We start from the raw sequence: 17,037 nt of genomic DNA on the forward strand, positions 1-17,037 counted from the left end.
TCCAAAGATCAAAGCCTAAGTCTCTCCTTTCACAAACACTGTCTTCTCAGAAGTCAAAGAGCTTCTCAGACAACTGAAGGATGGGAGTTTCTAGGTAAGGGAGGTACAGAGAAAGTGATAAGCCACGGGGCAGCTTGAGGAGCAGACTCCTAACTTGACATCAGGCTTCAAACCTTTGAATCTACTGATGCCAGCCTAGCACCACTGATGTTTAATAAATCTTACTTAATATTATGAAAACATAATTAGGTCCTCCAAACCAGTCGTTCTCAGGAGAAGCCATCTGCTCCACAGCCCCAAAAAATATTTGGCAAAGATTAGATACACTTTCCAGTTGTCACAACCAGACAAGAGAAACACACTCATGACAGTTGGAAGACGGAGAATAGGAATCCTGCAATAGAAGTCCTTAAATTTAAATGGAAAAACCACTTTAAAACTGAACCAGCTTAAGAAGGCTCTGCCAGAGCCTGACCAACACAGATGCAGATGCTCACAGCCAACCATTGGACTGAGCACGGGGTACCCAATGGAGGAGTTAGGGAAAGGACTGAAGGAGTTCAAGGGGCTTGCAGCCCCATAGGAATAACAACAATATCAATCAACCAGACCCCCCCCCCCCAGAGCTTGCAGGGGCTAAACCACCAACCAAAGAGTACACATGGAGGGACCCGTGGCTCTGGATACATATGTAGCAGAGGATGGCCTTATTTGGCATCAATGGGAGAAAATGCCCTTGGTCCTGGGAAGGCTCGATGCCCCAGTGAAGGGGGATGCTATAGCAGGAATGGGTGGATGGGAGCACCCTTATAGAGGCAGGGGAGATGGATGGGACAGGGGTTTTGTGGAGCGGAAACTAGGAAGGGAGACATTTGAAATGTAAATAAATAAAACAAGCAATTTTAAAAATAAATTTTATATATATATATATATATATATATATATATATATATATCCTGAGATAAACGACAACTGCATTTACAGAAAGGTTAGGAAATAAGGAATTTTTATAAGGAAAAGACCACATACTCAAATTCAAGGTCACACACTAGCTTTCTTTTTTTTAATTTTATTTTATATTTTATTTACATTTAAGATGCCATCCCCTTTCCACATTTCCTCTCCCTAGAAAACCCCTGTCCCATGCCCCCCTTTCCTTTTTGCTTTTATACAATTTTTTAATGTCAATCAAAGGATTTATAAGTTTGGTAATGCTCAATCAGAAGCGTAACCCAATACCCAATCTAGATATATAAACTATCTTTGACTGGTGTAGACATGTGAACATCTGCCTCCATGCCCCCCCCCATCACCTAGCTTCTCCTCTCCTTCATCTTCTCTCCTTACTCCATCTCTTCCTCTCAGTACTCCTTCCTACTTAGCTCCTCCTACATATCACTCTTCCTGTTAAAGTAAAACTTTTCTCTCAAAATGCAATTAGAGCATACTTATTCCTAATTGTACCAGTGAGGTACAAGATAGTCCTAATACCCAGTCCATCATTTTGTTGACTAACCAGACCCTCTGTCATCTCTCCTAACTAAAACACTTAGTTCTGAACCTGGCTTTTTCCTTGGCTTTAGAATGAATGTCAGCTGAAAAACATCCACTCAAATCTTTTCTCTCAAGGTAAATAGCCAGGATTGGCTATGAGACTATGGGTCTTCAATCCTGTCAGAAATCCAGAATGACTGAGTTAACTGAAGTTATGGGAAGCACTAAACATAGCTTCTAAAACTTAGCCAATTTATAGAAACCGCTGAACACCTGAAAAGCCCCTATACTACCGGACGTTGGAGCATCAAATCTTCAGCCTTCTGGCCCAGAGTCATCTGACAGACCTTAGTGATGTAGAATTATTAAGGGCTGATTACTCTGTCTAGGCAGATATAATCAGTCAACTATTCTGCAAGTGTGTCCTTTTCTGGACAGTAATTTGTCTGTAAATGGAAAGAGGCAATTCTTGCCTAGTGGCTGTCATCACACAACTGGAGTAACTCCAAAGATGCTCAATTTCTTCTTAGAATCCACAACAGGAAGCTGTCAGGAGCAGACAGGTCTCTAATCAGAATGGACATTAATATATAAATATTTGTAACGTCAATTCTATGAACTTCTGATGTTTTGAAAACCAACTATCCATGTAAGGTAACCTGGACTGTTGTCTGTTCACTCCTCTCAGCTATTTCTAAATAAAATATGGGAAACCTCCTAACAATAAACTCAAAGCCATGAATTTGCTATAGTCCCTTAACTCATAGGTTAATCATCCCAAATCAGTTAAAAAAGTTAAAGAAGGACTGGGTCTAAGCCTTGTATTCCTAAATGTGTTATACAGGCACAATGCCTATGAGAGTGTCAATATTCATCTCACTTTTATATCAATAAGAAGCTCGTACCGATGAAAACCTTAAATTTGAAATCAAAGTAAATTTTGTACCATTTAAGAAATTATAACTTCATCTTGATAATAATTATACAGATTTCTACCAATAGGTTATGGCTATGCAATAAATCCTAGCTAATCCTCCCTGTTCCAACAAAACCACTATTCCTTAGAAAGACAGACCATTATTAACCACATTAGTCCCCAAGCCCAGGGAATAGGGGCGCTGACTCTTCTTTAACTTCTTCAAGCTGATTACGGGCATTGAGATATTAGAAGAGGGGTCGGGGGAAGAGTAAGTTGATAAGCCTCTGATGCTGTGTCTTCACTGAATCCAGATGGAATTCCAGGACATCGGAGGTTTGGGCAGGTCTGCTCAGCTTGCTTGATGAGTAGATACACCAAGGCTGTGTATTCTGCAATATACAATTCTCAGAACAAGTTTTAGTATCAAGAAAAAAATTTTTTTTTCCCTAGTGGGCTGACATTTTTTTTTAAAGATGTTGGTTCTAACAACTTTTCTTTTTTTTTTCCCTTTTTAAAATTGGTTGTAATATTTACATTTCAGATTTTATCCCCTTACCCCACTTCCTCCCACCACCAAGAAACCTCCTATCCCATCCCCCTCCTCATGCTTCTATGAGGCAGTGACTGCACCTACCCCCCCCCACTATCCCCTCCCCACCCTCACATTCCCCCACACACACATTCTGTGTTTATTTTTTTATGGGACCAAGAAATTCCTCTCCCACCTATGCCCGACAAGGCCATCCTCCCCTACATATACCGCTGGAGTCTTGGGTCCCTCCCTATGTGTTCCCAGGCTGGTGGTTTAGACCCTGAGGGGCTCTGGTTGTTTGGTATTGTCACACACTAGCTTTCTTAAATCAAATGATAAGCTATGATACTGTTCAGGGATTCATGCAAATTATGGGATAGAATAGAAAGAAACTAGCATAATTTAAAGGGAATGGAGGCTTTCTGTACAGCCACTCAAACCATTACCACAGCCGTCTCCACGAACGTGGTTGGCCTCAGGAAAGTGACAGTTTATCTACAAAGCCCTGTATGCAGTAGCTAAAATCAGATAATCTTCTTAGTGTTGCTAGTTGAAGGAATAAGGGGACTAAGAACACGTTATGTGCTTGGAATCACAGTTTATTTGCTTGCTTGACCTGCTCATGCCATTGTTGCGTTAGGTTGTCCTGCCCTCTTGTTGCCTGTTAAGCCTTTCATTGGCTCGTATTTGTGGTGAACTAACTTGCTCTGAGGAACAAACTGAAATGAATTTGGTCGTGTCAGCAGTAAGAAGACTTTGCTCATTTTTCTCTGGTACACTCCTCTTTTGGAATCAAATATAGGATAGATGTTTTGTACTGAACCATCAAAGGGATTTTGTAAATGTCAGAAACATGTTAAGTGGTTCAATTGCACAGCTGTCTGTTATTTTCACAGTGCTGATTCAGAACAGATCAGATTCACTCTAACCTCGGCAGGATTTGAACTTAGACTGTCACTAACGATGGCATTCCTGCAAATCAGCAGGCAGCTTCTGAGGACAGCTTTTGGTTCCGTCTGATTAAATCTGTATGCATAAAACGGTAAAATAAATTCGTCAGCACAGACCATGCAAACTATGAAATGTCCATCAATCACAGTGAGAGTTCTCTAGCCTGCTTCACAATGAAAGCAGGTTAACAGTCTTGCATAAGGCATCCTGAGTACGAAGACAGTTACACTACCAACATTATTCTGGCTGGATATTAATTCTTCTTTTTGCTGTCTTCAAACTATAATCTGAGCCTGAGTCAGTATGATATGAAAATTCAATTCACCGTCAAATAAACTAACTTTGAGCAGATGTGTAAGGCATAAACAATGATTGCTGTTAGTACATTTTGAAAAATGTCAGCATAACTTTTGGCATCTAAATATACCCATTTAGCCTTCCTACTTTCTAAACGAATAACACTTCCAATGTTGTTCAATTGTGTCATAAGATATTGAGCATCTAGTATGTATCAGGCACTATATTCTTGTTCCAGAAAACTAAAAAGCAACAAACGTTCTATCAAACCTTAGGTATTTTCCAAAGTGCTGTGCTCTATGGAATGAAGAAGAAAAAAAACAAAAAACAAAAAACTAGTAGTTAGTTGAGGAGAAGGGAAGTGACGTGACAGGTAGTTGTGGTGTATGTAGAGTTTTAAGTAGTGTGGAGAGAGAAATGAACTATCTATAGGTAGTCAGGAGTGTGTGCAAGAGAACTCATTTATGAAGAACTTGGGTTGCCGGGCACAGTGGTACATACCTACAATCCCTGTACTAGGGAGGCTGGAGCAAGAGAACTGGGAGTTTGAAGCCAAATGGGCTACAGAGAGGAAAACCTATAGGAAGAAAAAAATAAATGGAAAAGAGACAGGAGAAGGTGGAAAGAGAAGGATGGGAGGAGGCTTTAGAGATGTGCAGGTAGCTGTCTATAGAAGGTGTGGGGGGGGGTGTTGATAAAGACCACACCTTGAAGAGGTGGCAATGGGATGAGGCATCTAAGAACATCATTTCTGTATTCAGCTGGCTTAACTTTTGGTCTTACCACTGTTGCTCATTCACTGGCTGCTCAGTTGTTTCACTTTCTGGGGTGTGACATGGAAATACAGCACACAACTTAGCTCGTGGATGGAGCTCGGTATAGAGTGGTGAGCCACACGATTAAGAAGTGTATGCTTTCCCAGTAAATGAGAGACATCAGATGTTTAGTGAATGATCAGATTCCAGTTTCTAAGAAGACTGTCATTAGTGTAATGGATAGGCTGATCTATTTCCTGTTTTACGGAATGTCCACTTCTTCCTTTATAGTGGCATGGAGGAGAGCATGTCATCTTGGCCTTTTCTTCTAAGGGCACTAATCAATCCCTTTATAGAGAGTCCACCCGTGTGGCCCAGTTAACTCCCCAAAGCCCCAATGCACCACAAAGATAGAAACTAGGACATTACTCAGAGGTTGGGGCACGTGGGAATTAGGCCATAATATATGATTTACACTGAAGATGAAGAAGTATCTTGGAGATGTTTGGAGGGATACAACTTATAGATATAAGAAGGAAGACAACATATAAAAACAATGAAGGTCCAGCTTTGGTGGTTAGGTGGGTGCTAATAGAAATAGCTTAGGCTGAATTAAGATTTTTATGCCATAATTTATTAAATTTGTTAATATGAACAAACAGTCTCCCGCCACATGTGCATACACAGACACACACACACGCACACGCACACACACACACACACACGTACACACATTAGATTTCCAGGTTGTTCAGAATTGTGGGCCATAGTTAATGACAAGACCTTTTAAACACAGAATCATTTGTGAATATGTGATCTGCACAACATCAGCGGAGGTTGGATCTTGGTTGATACCAAATCTGAAGCAATCTACATGGTGTGCTTTGTCTTCATTCCCTTTAGGGTCCCCAAGGACCAAGAGGTCAACCAGGACCCCCTGTGAGTTCATTTTTATTTATATCTGTTTGCCATTGATGAACATACAGTGCCTAGTTTGGAGATATTTACTAACTGGGTTTTCTTTTGTTTTGTTTTGTGATTATGTTCCAGGGTCCACCTGGAGCACCTGGTCCACGAGTAAGTCTTCTTGGTTGGTTTTATTCTGTTCTGTCTCAGAATATCAACTCTGTGTGTGTGTGTGTGTGTGTGTGTGTGTGTGTGTGTGTGTGTATTATATGTGTGTGTATTGTATGTGTCCATGTGTGTGTATGTGTATGGTGTGACATACATACATACACACACGTGTGTGTGTGTGTTGTATTGCATGTGTGTATGTTATATGCGTGCATGTGTTGCAGGTGTGTTGTGGATGACAAAGGAGGATGTCAGCTCTCCTATTTCTATCCACCCTCTTATTCCTTTGAGACAGGTCCTCTCACTAAACTTGGGGCTCGTAAGACCCAGCAATACCTCTGTCCCTGATCCCACAGCTGGGGTCGCAAACTTGTTCACCCATGTCTGTTTCACACGGGTGCTGTGCTGACTTAAGTCTTTATGCTTGATGGAAAGGGCTCTTATCCACTGAGCTATCTCCCCCCACTCCTTACGTGAGCCTTGAACTGTTAGTCATTTCATCTTTCTGGTATACCTTAGTTCCTCTCAGTAAGCTAACCAGCCGTGATAACTTGGAATCCAAGCCTCATATTTCTTATCTAGAAAAGAGTAATTGCATTTCCTGCTTTTTGGGGTTCATTTTGCACATTGAACAAGAGAAAAACATGCAGCACAGGATAGTACATAATAGACACTCCATTTCTTCTTCTTTCTGGGACTTGGCTCTTCATTTTAAATCTTTTTTTTAACCATAATTCTTTTCTTAGGTTTTACATGAATCCTTGTCAGTTGCTAGTGTCTGGAGAAGCCATCAGACGGCTCCTATGTTTGCTTTTGATCTCACAACTGCATCCTAAAATGTGCTAGGCTTATTTTAAAATCACATTTCTATTTCTTTGGCTATTATCTCTGATATTTCAATATTCTAAGTTTAGACCTTCTATCTACTATGTATTCTAAAAGTTCTTTGATCCCCTGCTTCCTATGTAGGGTCTCCATACTCCCCCCAGTTTTAGCCATACCTCATCTGATCGGTCTCCTGGTCACATACAGTGGAAAGTGATCACATTTCCTTCCCAGTTGACATCCACTCTTTGCTCCAAGTAATGGCCAGCCTGATGTCTTCCAAGCCGTAATCATTTCCACATGTTGTTCTCGGGTCATTTACATCATGATAGTTCTGGATAGCTGTTCACAGTGTTCCATGCTCAGCAGACTCGGAACTCTGCATTTCCCTCAGTCTTGCTCTGCAGCTGGGAATAATTTTCCAGCGAGTGCCACGCATGCTTCATACACACTATGCCTCAATGATCCTCCTTGTCCTCCACGCCCTTGCAATGCAAGGACTTCTGTCCCTGTCTATTGCTTCCCCACCTTATGGTGGCTTTGAGAAGTCATTGCTGTCTTCCTAAAACCGAGTTCAGAAGAGTCACAAAATGAATGGAAAACTAGAAAGCTGTAGAGAAAATGTTTGTAGTTTTAGGTGACATATCCCCTGGTCTCAGCTGGAAGATCAATGAGTTGCTACACAACTCCGATGAAGAAGACACATGAATGGTTCCTTCTTTGAGAAAACAAATATGGACATGAATATACACTTTGAGGAATTAAGAGACTTAAACTAGAAGATATGCTTGACAAATGGGTTCCCCATAAGTGTTACATTTCCCTCTTCTTTTCCCTCTCCCTCTGCTCTGTCTTCCTTATACTTGTCAAATGTGAAAGCACGTGTCTTCACACTGTCTGCAGAGACCTGTACAAACAGATTCTAGCATTTGCGCAGAAGTAATAACTGTCATGGTCTCCCTAAAACCTTCCTAATCCACCCCCCCCCCACTGAACCCTGAGATAGAATTGATATCTCTCTCTTCTTCGTTGATGTGCTTTTTATGTTTGTTTTCCATTCAAGTCCTTAATATGCACTTGTTGAATACATATGCCATGTCTGCGTGCGTGCACACACACACACACACACAACAACAACAACAAAAATCATACATCATGCCTTTTAGACTGCTTCAGCATGCCTTCCCTAAGGAAAAAGGTTTACTTGGAGATAAGATGACAGGGTTAGGAGAAGCCTGGGCAAGCACAGTGACACATGAAGTAATGTAGCATCATACTCAAGAAGCAGAACATCAAAAATCCAGTGCCAGCTGGATGACACTGTGTGCCTCTCTCAGAGAAACAAAAGAAAGGATTAGAGGTCGTCTCGTCCTCTCAGTCATTATCCAGCAACCTTCAAAGTGCAAAGTTGGTTCATTATTCCATGGAAGATGAAACCAATTGAGTGACCCTCTTACAATATGCCTTTGTAATAAAAATGCAGTTACATAAATGTATAGGAAATAGACCTGGGGAGACAGCTCAGTGGGTGACAGTGTTTGCTATGAAAGAAGAAGATCTGAGTTCAAATCCCCAGCCCCCATGTAAAAAGGCTGGACATGGATACATACAAGTGTAACATGGCATTGAAAGGATGGGCATGTCTATCTGTATCCACAGTTATATGTTCTAAAATGATAAAACTGGTGACTTTTATGCTACGTGGATCTTACCTTAGTAAAAATCAACCACAAAAACACCTCAGTACAACATTAGTAGTAAGACTGACATGGTTTTGCAAAGCCATTTTGTCCATTGTGAACCTTGTCATGGTATGAAATTTTCTTTGGGGGCAAGATGGAAGAAGCTTGACAAGCTCGAACCCAGCTTCCATTCCCCAGCCCTCCATCAAAGGCCATGGAATTAAGCTGACTCACAGTCCTGAAGGAGAATGGAAAGCTAATGCTTCAGGAAATGCAGTGTTTGTGGATGATGGGTGAGTGTAAGGTCTACTCATGACTAGAGCTCAGTGTCTGAGGTATGATACAAGTCAATGAGGAACTCTACCCCTGGATGCTAGAGACAGCCCTTCATGTGCCAAAGGGAGGAACAGGATGAGAATTTGTGTGGGTGTGCCTGAGTGTGTGTCTGTGCATGCATGTTTGTGGGTGTGTGTATGTGCGTGCATGTGTGTGTGTGTGAATGTGTGTGTGTGCTTGTGTGTGTGCAAGTATGTACATATGTGTGAGTGTGTATTGTGAGTGTGCATTTGAGTGTGAGTGCAAGTGTGTACGTATATATGTACGTGCACATGAGTGTGTGTGTGTGTGTGTGTGTGTGTGTGTGTGTGTGTGTGTGTGTGTGTTGGGGGTGTGTGGGTAGGTAGAGACAATAAAGTTTCAGTACATTTAGGAATCAGAAGTGAGGGTCCCAATTTTGTTCTTTGGGGGTTTGTTCTTGTTGTTGCTGTTGTATATATAATTTATATAAGTTATATATATATATTATTATTATTATTATTATTATTTATATATGTATAAATAATATATATTATATATGTGTGTATGTGTGTGTGTATAACTAAACTATATTGCAACAGATGGAGACTACTACAGAAAACCACAGCCAATCAAAATTTAGGGTTGTGGAGGCCAGTCCCAGTGGTTTGGTACTGTGAGACAGTATCTTGCTAGGTAGCCCAGAATGGCCTAGAATCATGGTGTAGCCTTGGCTGACCTCAAGCTCTCAGTTGCCCTCCTCTTCATCCTTCCTGGTACTGAGATTGCAAGCATGCCCTCTGCACCCAGAAGAGTACCCTCTCTATTTTTGGAGAAGTTGGGGCAATACTTAGGATTAAAACCAGGACCCCACATGTAATAGACAAGTACTTTACCACTAAGCTATGTCCCACCCCACTCTGCTTTTGCTTTTTTTTTTTTTTTTTTTTTTTTTTTTTTTTTTTTTTACATCAACCATCCTAATGGCTATGAAGAGTATTTCGTTGTGGATCTAAATTTCATTTCCCCCAAAGTATTAGTTATTTGTATACATTCTTTGAAAATTTCTCATTCAAGTCTTTTGCCTATTTTTAAAAAACTGAACTGCATGACTTTACATTAGTTGGTTTTCAAAGTTTTTTCTAGATTCTAAATATTAATCTTGTCCCTGATATATGAATCTTGTTTGGGTTGTTGAAAAGAGTCTCGCCGTATGTACTCCAAGCTGGCCTCGGCCTCCTCAGTACAGCGAATATAGAGATGTGAGGCCCTTCGTAGCTCTATACTCTTGCATTTACCTATAAGTGACTTTTACCAGTTCTCTTGATTTATTACTATGAATTCAAGTTACTTTTAATTTATATATGTGGTGCGTGTGTGCGTGTGTGTGTGTGTGTGTGTGTGTGTGTGTGTGTAAATAGGCTCATGGTGTGCATGTGTAGGCCAGAGGATAGCCTTGGGTATTGATGCTCTTACCTTCCACTTTTTTTGAGACAGTCTCTTATTGTTTGGTGGTGTGTGCACAGGACAGTTGGCATACATGTTTCCAGGGATGCTCCTGTCTCTCCTTTCCATCTCACTGTAGGAACATGAGAATTATAGATACAAGCTACCATCTCCTTCTCTACATGTATGTGACATGGCCTGAAGAGGACACCAGACCGCTTGGAGCCGGAGTTACAGATGGCTGCTAGCCACCCCATGTGGGTGCTGGAAACTGAACTCTGGTCCTCTGTAAGAGCCGCAAGCACTCTTAACCACTCATTCATCCCTCCGGCCCCTCATTAGAGTCTTTCTATGCAAGGCAAATTAGTATTAAATTATCTCAATTTTTGTTTATCTGAAAATGTGTTGATTTTCCTTTATGTTTAAACATTTCACTTGTCTTTCAACACTGAATGCTGCCACACTGCCTTCTCACTTGTATGGGTTTGTCTATTACTCTGAGTGTCTCTTGGCCATGATAAACCTCTCCTCTTTCTGATTTTAACGTTTTCTTTTCACCTATATCATTGAATATTCTGTTTGTTTGTTTGTTTCTTTTGTTTTAGTTTACTTCAAATAGGATCTCCTGAGATTGCTCAGGTTTCCTATAAGTTACTATGTAGCCCAGGCTGGCCTCAAATTTATGATCTTGTTGCCCAGTTTCTCAACATTTTAAACCTTAAGAGTGAAGAAAGTTCATGGAGTTCTTTTGATTGTGTATATTAACATTTCTCAATAAATTTAACATGACTGTCACTATTATTTAAAATATTAGCCCCCCCCTCTCTCTCTTGGTCTGCTTGGCAGGGTCCATTAGACCCCTAAGTTTCTGTTCATCTTCATCCATGTTTTTCTTTCTACTAAGACTAGATCATCTCAATAAACCATTTGTCTTTCCAGTCAGTGATATGTTCTTCCCACTGCTGAAGCTACAGCTGAGTCTCTCCAGTACGTGTTTGTTTTGGTGACTCTCTTCAACTCCATAGTGTCTACGTGTTCCTTTCCAATGTGACTTCTGTTACATTGAAACTATTTTGGAACTTTGTATTTGATATGACATATTTATCATTCTTTACTCCCTTAGAAACAGTTTCATTAACTCTTCAACCATAGCTAAGTCCATGTCTTTGTTTTACACAATCTGAGCTGTCTCCCAGATACTTTTTATTTATTTTATTTTAGGGGGAGCATGTATGTCAGTGTATGATTGCTGAGGTCAGAGGGCAACCTATGCAGCCAGCTCTTGCCCTCTGCCATGTGGGTCCTGGGATTGAACTCACTCAGGTCATCATGCTTAGGGGCAGGCACTTTTACTCTCTGAGCCATTTTGCTGGTTCTTTAGAGAGTTTCTATTGACTACTTATTTCCCTGCATAGTCACCACATTGTCCTGTTTCTTGCATGTCTTATAATAGTCATCTTTTGTAATTCACAGGGGAGACTGATCAAAGACTCACTTCAATACCCAAATACAACAAATGCCAGAGTTCCTTATATAGATTGGTATAACTTGCATATAACCTACAATCTTTAAATTATCTGCAAGTGCTCCTGTAACCTTTACACTATCTGCAAATTACTTATAAAATACAATGTAATATACTATTTGTTACACTATATCTGCAAATTACTTATAAAATACAATGTAAAATAGTATTTGTTACACTATATTGTTTAGATAACAATGACCAAAAAAGTTTATGTATGTTCAGTACAGGTGGAATTTTTATTTATTTGTTCATTTATTTATTTTATGCATGTGAGTACACTGTCACTCTCTTCAGACACACCACAAGAGAGAATCTGATCCCATTACAGATGGTTGTGAGCCACCATGTGGTTCATGGGAATTGAACTCAGGACCTCTAGAAGAGCAGTCAGGGCTCCTAACCACTGAGCCATCTCTCCAGCAGCATTATACTTTTGGTTGATCCTGACGATACAGACTCCTCACATGCACAGGACCAACTGCGACTGTGTCCTTGTTAAAAATGAGACTTTTCAGATTTTACAGTGTCACACCCCTGAAAATCAGATTCCCGCCCTCAGCCAGAATTTATTCTTGTTGCTTTTCGTTGTTGTTGGTTGACATTTATGAATCATGAAATCTCTACACTCTTAGCTGTGTGTGAATATTGAAGTCTCTGCTCGGGTCAGTGCTCAGCTAATTTCTGTTAGAGATTTCCTCCTAGGTTTTCTCAGACACCAGGGATGAGAAGCCTACCGGTTTGGCTCTTGGGATTTGAGTGTGATTGTGGTACCATTTCAATGTTCAGCCAGGCAGTTAACAATCACACCTGCTGTCACAAAACCTCAAGATCAGCCAGGGGTGAGGGCTCGGCACTTCTCGGGACTCCAAACACATATGCAGTGCTAATACCACATGGAGTTTTACATTCTGGAATGTGGTCAGAGTTTCTGACCGTCTGTAAGGACACCACGTTCTGTAGCTTTGCTGTGGAAACTTTGTTTCCCTTAGTGGTCGCTTCATTCCCTGCAGTTTCAGACAAAGTTAAAAACTCATTGCATGTGCTTTTGGAGAGCCCCTTGTACTTACTGGGTGACCACTGGATAAGGTAAAATAAAAAAAAATAAAAAAATAAAAAATAAAAAAAAAAAACCAGTCTTAGATGTCTTCCTGGGAACCACCAGAAAGGTCAAATAAAGACAAGGTCCAGGAAGTAAAATTCCTCCTCTGGCTATAATAGTTTGCAGTCTGTTGACTTTGTCAAAATTGAAAATCATAATAAATTTGGCTTTATAAGCCCTCTGGCTCTTATTTGTGCTTCTAACTGTAAACAGTGCTTAGTTATATGAAATGGAATGGCCGTTCTGATGAGCCAAGTCAAAATGATAAAATGATACTGAGAAACACAAACCCACTGACTGCAAAACTATGGGAGGTTCTTTTCTTCCATCGTAATCTAACTAAAAATATGCAAAAGTATTAGGCAGTCCACTCTTAAGGGTTCTTTGTTTGTTTTATAAAATAACATATAGGACTATTTTAGTGATTTTATTATACAATAGATGTGTTGTTATTTTAAGCAATTACTAAGTCATTTAAAATTTTATGTTCATATTTCTATTTTGGAAAATACCAAAAATTCTAAGTCATATAAGCAAAAGTCTCCTGAGGTATTCAATTATACTTTTGGTTGGTTGGTTTTTGTGTCTGATGGTGCTGAGGACTGAACCCCTGGCCTATCATGTGTTTAGAGAGTTACTCATGAATTACGGCCCCAGTCCCACTTAGTCATATTAAAAGTCCAAGAACATTTTGATTCCAAAGAGTTAGGAAGCCAGGGGCTAGGTGTTTCAGTCAATAGTTTTAATCACACGCCAGGAGCCAGCATGGTGGTATGCACCTGTAATCCTAACAAAGGGGTTGCTGAGTCAGAGGATAGTAGTTCAAAGACATCCCGAATTACATAGCAAGACTTTGTCTCAAATTTTAGGACTGGCTAATCTGAAGAAGATTCCATGCTTCTTGAAGAGGTCATGACCTTTAGCCAGGGTTGTTCTTCTGCTTGGGAGACTCTCCTTTGTCTTGACACTGCCCAGCTTCCTTATGTCCACTCAGACAGTGCCATTCCAAGACAACGTTTCCTCACAAATGTCTCGCACATCCCAGTTTTGACTCAAAATTTCTCTCATCGTCCCATGAACTTTTCTTCCATCACACGTGTACCATTTACAGTCAAGTGGTTTTAGACCACTGATCTATGCTTGTTTCGCCTCTAAGGTTAGCCTCCAGGGGAACAACTTCCTTCGCTGCTTACCATTTTCTCCTCAATAGTTGTCATAGTGTTTGGAAACCCGTGTGTGCAGAATGAGTGAGTTATTTTCCAATATGAAAACCACATGTGAAGACAAGTGGAAAAAGTAGTTTCTATTGGTTGTTCCATCATCTTAAATGGCTTTTCTGATGGCTGACCATGACTTGAGAGTGAACTGTTGAGCAACAGCGTATATCCTGTGGGAATGCAAAAAACAAAAACAAACAAACAAAAATCCCCTCAGCATCAGAATCATTCTGAGGTAAATTAGAAATGGCTGAGTTCATTTACACAGGTGTGATTTACCAGGACCTTCAGCTCATGCATCTTTATTTCCAGTACATATATATATATATTTAAAATTACAGAAAGGCTACTACAAATGGTTATGCTGAGTTTTTCTCCTAAAATATCTTTTTTATTAAATGCAGGAGCAGATTGAGTTTGTTCTGTGTTATTTCTTTTGGGACTAATGGTACATTTTCCAACTTCAGAAATTGTTTTTAAGACCGCAGAAGTATCAGATTCGACTATTGCGGTGACTACCTCAGGACAGTAGTATTTTATTCTACTTTCCTTCCAAGAATAGAACTGTTAAAAATTACTACACTTATTTATTCTTCAGTTGACAATTTACTGCATGAGGGGATTGTGTTTCATTCTTCCATTCATGTCATGTGTGCACACTTTCCTGCCGCGGAAACAAACAGCTTACGTTAGCTTTAGAAGCTTTAGACTGAGTCCTGTTTGAATGAGACCTGTGAAATCTGGATGGAGGCAGCATCTTATCTTTCATATAAGATAGCTGGGTCTTACTTGCAGGATCTGTCTTCAGGAATTGCAGATTCCATTCAGATCAATCTAGTATGTTTCACAATAACCAGAACAAACTGAACAGAGCTCGTCAGAACAGGCTTGATCTTATTATGGCCATCTCAATTGTATTTTTTTTACACAGAGACAAATGGATATCAATGCTGCTATTCAAGCTCTGATAGAATCAAATTCTGCCCAACAGATGGAGGTAATATGTCTGGCTCTATTTATATTGGCAGATTCGCTATTCAAATTAAACAGGGGGATTTTTATTTTTTGAAAGCCAAAATTTGGCATTATCTCCAAGATTGTATTTAAAACAGAAAATCTGAAACTGTTTTCAAGTGTAACAAAACAGAAATACATGCACAGGGTATTTCATGAGAAAAAATATTGAAACAAAATCTTAGTTTCAAAGGATTTATTTGCAAAGGGATTTACTACTGTTTGCGGAGATAGTAGATAAAGTTAACCAAATTTCTTACAGTTGGCTTTGTCATGATTACTTAATCATTTAGTCTCAGAGAGAAGAAAAAAAGCTGCTTCTCCATCTTTGCTGAATCCAGTCAATCACCTATGCTTATCTGCAAGCAAGTGTGCATGTGTGTGCAGTGTAACACGTAGAAAAGAACTCAACAAGCTACATGTTAGAGTATGAGGAAGACTCCAGGCACACAGTGGACATGAGCAAGGATATAAAGCTAATTGCTTTTCTAGTTCTCCTTCTGTTGTGGGCTTTCCAGTTGGCTGGTGGATAAGAACATAAAATGGCGTAAACACCGATGTGATGCTCCAGAACTTCCGAGTGGCTGTTCTAACCATGCAGGATTCACTGTTCTAACCGTGCAGGAAATCATTATGTTAAATAGTCTTTGGTTCTGGTTAATTTCCATGTGATTTTTTTTCTGACTTGCAACATTTTTAAGTAAAGTTTAAAGTAAAATTTAAAACTCCAATTATTTGATATGGAGTTTAAAAAGCATGTTTCAGTAGGCATAATACTTCTTTAAGTCTCTTGTCAGCTTACAAACTAAATCTTGACCTCCTATTGGGATTCGGGGTTAATAAGCTGATGTATGTACATAGTTAGATAGAAAAATATGTTCTTTCCTTCCTATTCCAAACTCTGTAAAAGCAACTAGGATCACAGTCTCACTCTGCTTTGTCCAAGTTGTTATTGAGGTTTTCTTGCTTATATGATTCTTATGATAACTTGGCAGAGTTACCAGAACACTGAAGTGACTTTAATCAACCACAGTTCAGAGATATTCAAAACCCTGACCTACCTTAGCAGTCTCCTGAGCAGCATCAAAAATCCTCTTGGCACACGAGAAAACCCAGCACGGATCTGCAAGGATTTACTCAGCTGTCAGTACAAGGTTTCAGATGGTAAGTCCTTCCTGTCAGATTCCCAAGTCTAACTTCATCATTTCAAAACATTCGGGATCTGTAATGCATTCAACTTCAGATATCTGCCATTTTGATCAGACGTCAACACAACCTATCATAACTTCATCAAAACTGCGATGGTCTTTGAGGATGATATACTTTGTAAATACGAAGGCCTGTGCTTTGTTCACACTTGGTATTTGCAAAAGTGTACATCATATTTAAATCCAAGTAAGAGAATGTAACGTTAGGGGTGATGGACAAGAATCTACCAGAGGCCTTGCTAATCCAAAACCATCAAAGTTCACATTTTTTACATCATATTCCACAGCACCCCCTATAAATGTTATTTAATAGCCTTAAATAGAATCGGCAAATAGCAAACTAGAGTGGTTTATCATCCTTAGAAGGTTCTTGTCCCTTCAAGTACATTGGTCAGGAGTATAAAAGTGGGTTTAGAGACAATCATTAAGGAAATGTCCTAAACCCAGAGGATCGGTCACCACTTAAGTAAGAGAAACACTAAACTGTCAAAAACAACTTCATTTCCTTTTCATTTTTGTTTAGTCTGAAGTCACTCATACTATAAATATTATAACTTTTTGTTTTGCTGAAAAGTTAATTTCCAGAACATTTTCAGTGAAGGTGAAGCCAGCCAGCCCAGTTTTGCTTTTTACAGATTAGTCAGAAAGGTGACTCTTGTTTAGGATTGGGTTTTCTAGGACAGATATAGTGGGGTGATAGGA

The 17,037-nt window shown here is 39.8% G+C and overlaps 1 protein-coding gene across 1 annotated transcript in view; it reads left to right on the forward strand.

Moving 5' to 3' along the window:
• Col24a1 (collagen type XXIV alpha 1 chain) overlaps positions 1 to 17,037 on the forward strand; it is a 249,393-nt gene that overhangs the window by 221,476 nt on the left and 10,880 nt on the right. The window contains exons 54-57 of the mRNA XM_034500238.2: positions 5,852 to 5,887; positions 5,999 to 6,025; positions 15,045 to 15,110; positions 16,123 to 16,291. Of these exons, the coding sequence (XP_034356129.1) occupies positions 5,852 to 5,887; positions 5,999 to 6,025; positions 15,045 to 15,110; positions 16,123 to 16,291 (298 nt within the window). The remainder of the gene's footprint in view (positions 1 to 5,851; positions 5,888 to 5,998; positions 6,026 to 15,044; positions 15,111 to 16,122; positions 16,292 to 17,037) is intronic.

The sequence above is a fragment of the Arvicanthis niloticus genome, chromosome 4 (assembly GCF_011762505.2).
Source record: "Arvicanthis niloticus isolate mArvNil1 chromosome 4, mArvNil1.pat.X, whole genome shotgun sequence".
NCBI lineage: Eukaryota > Metazoa > Chordata > Mammalia > Rodentia > Muridae > Arvicanthis > Arvicanthis niloticus.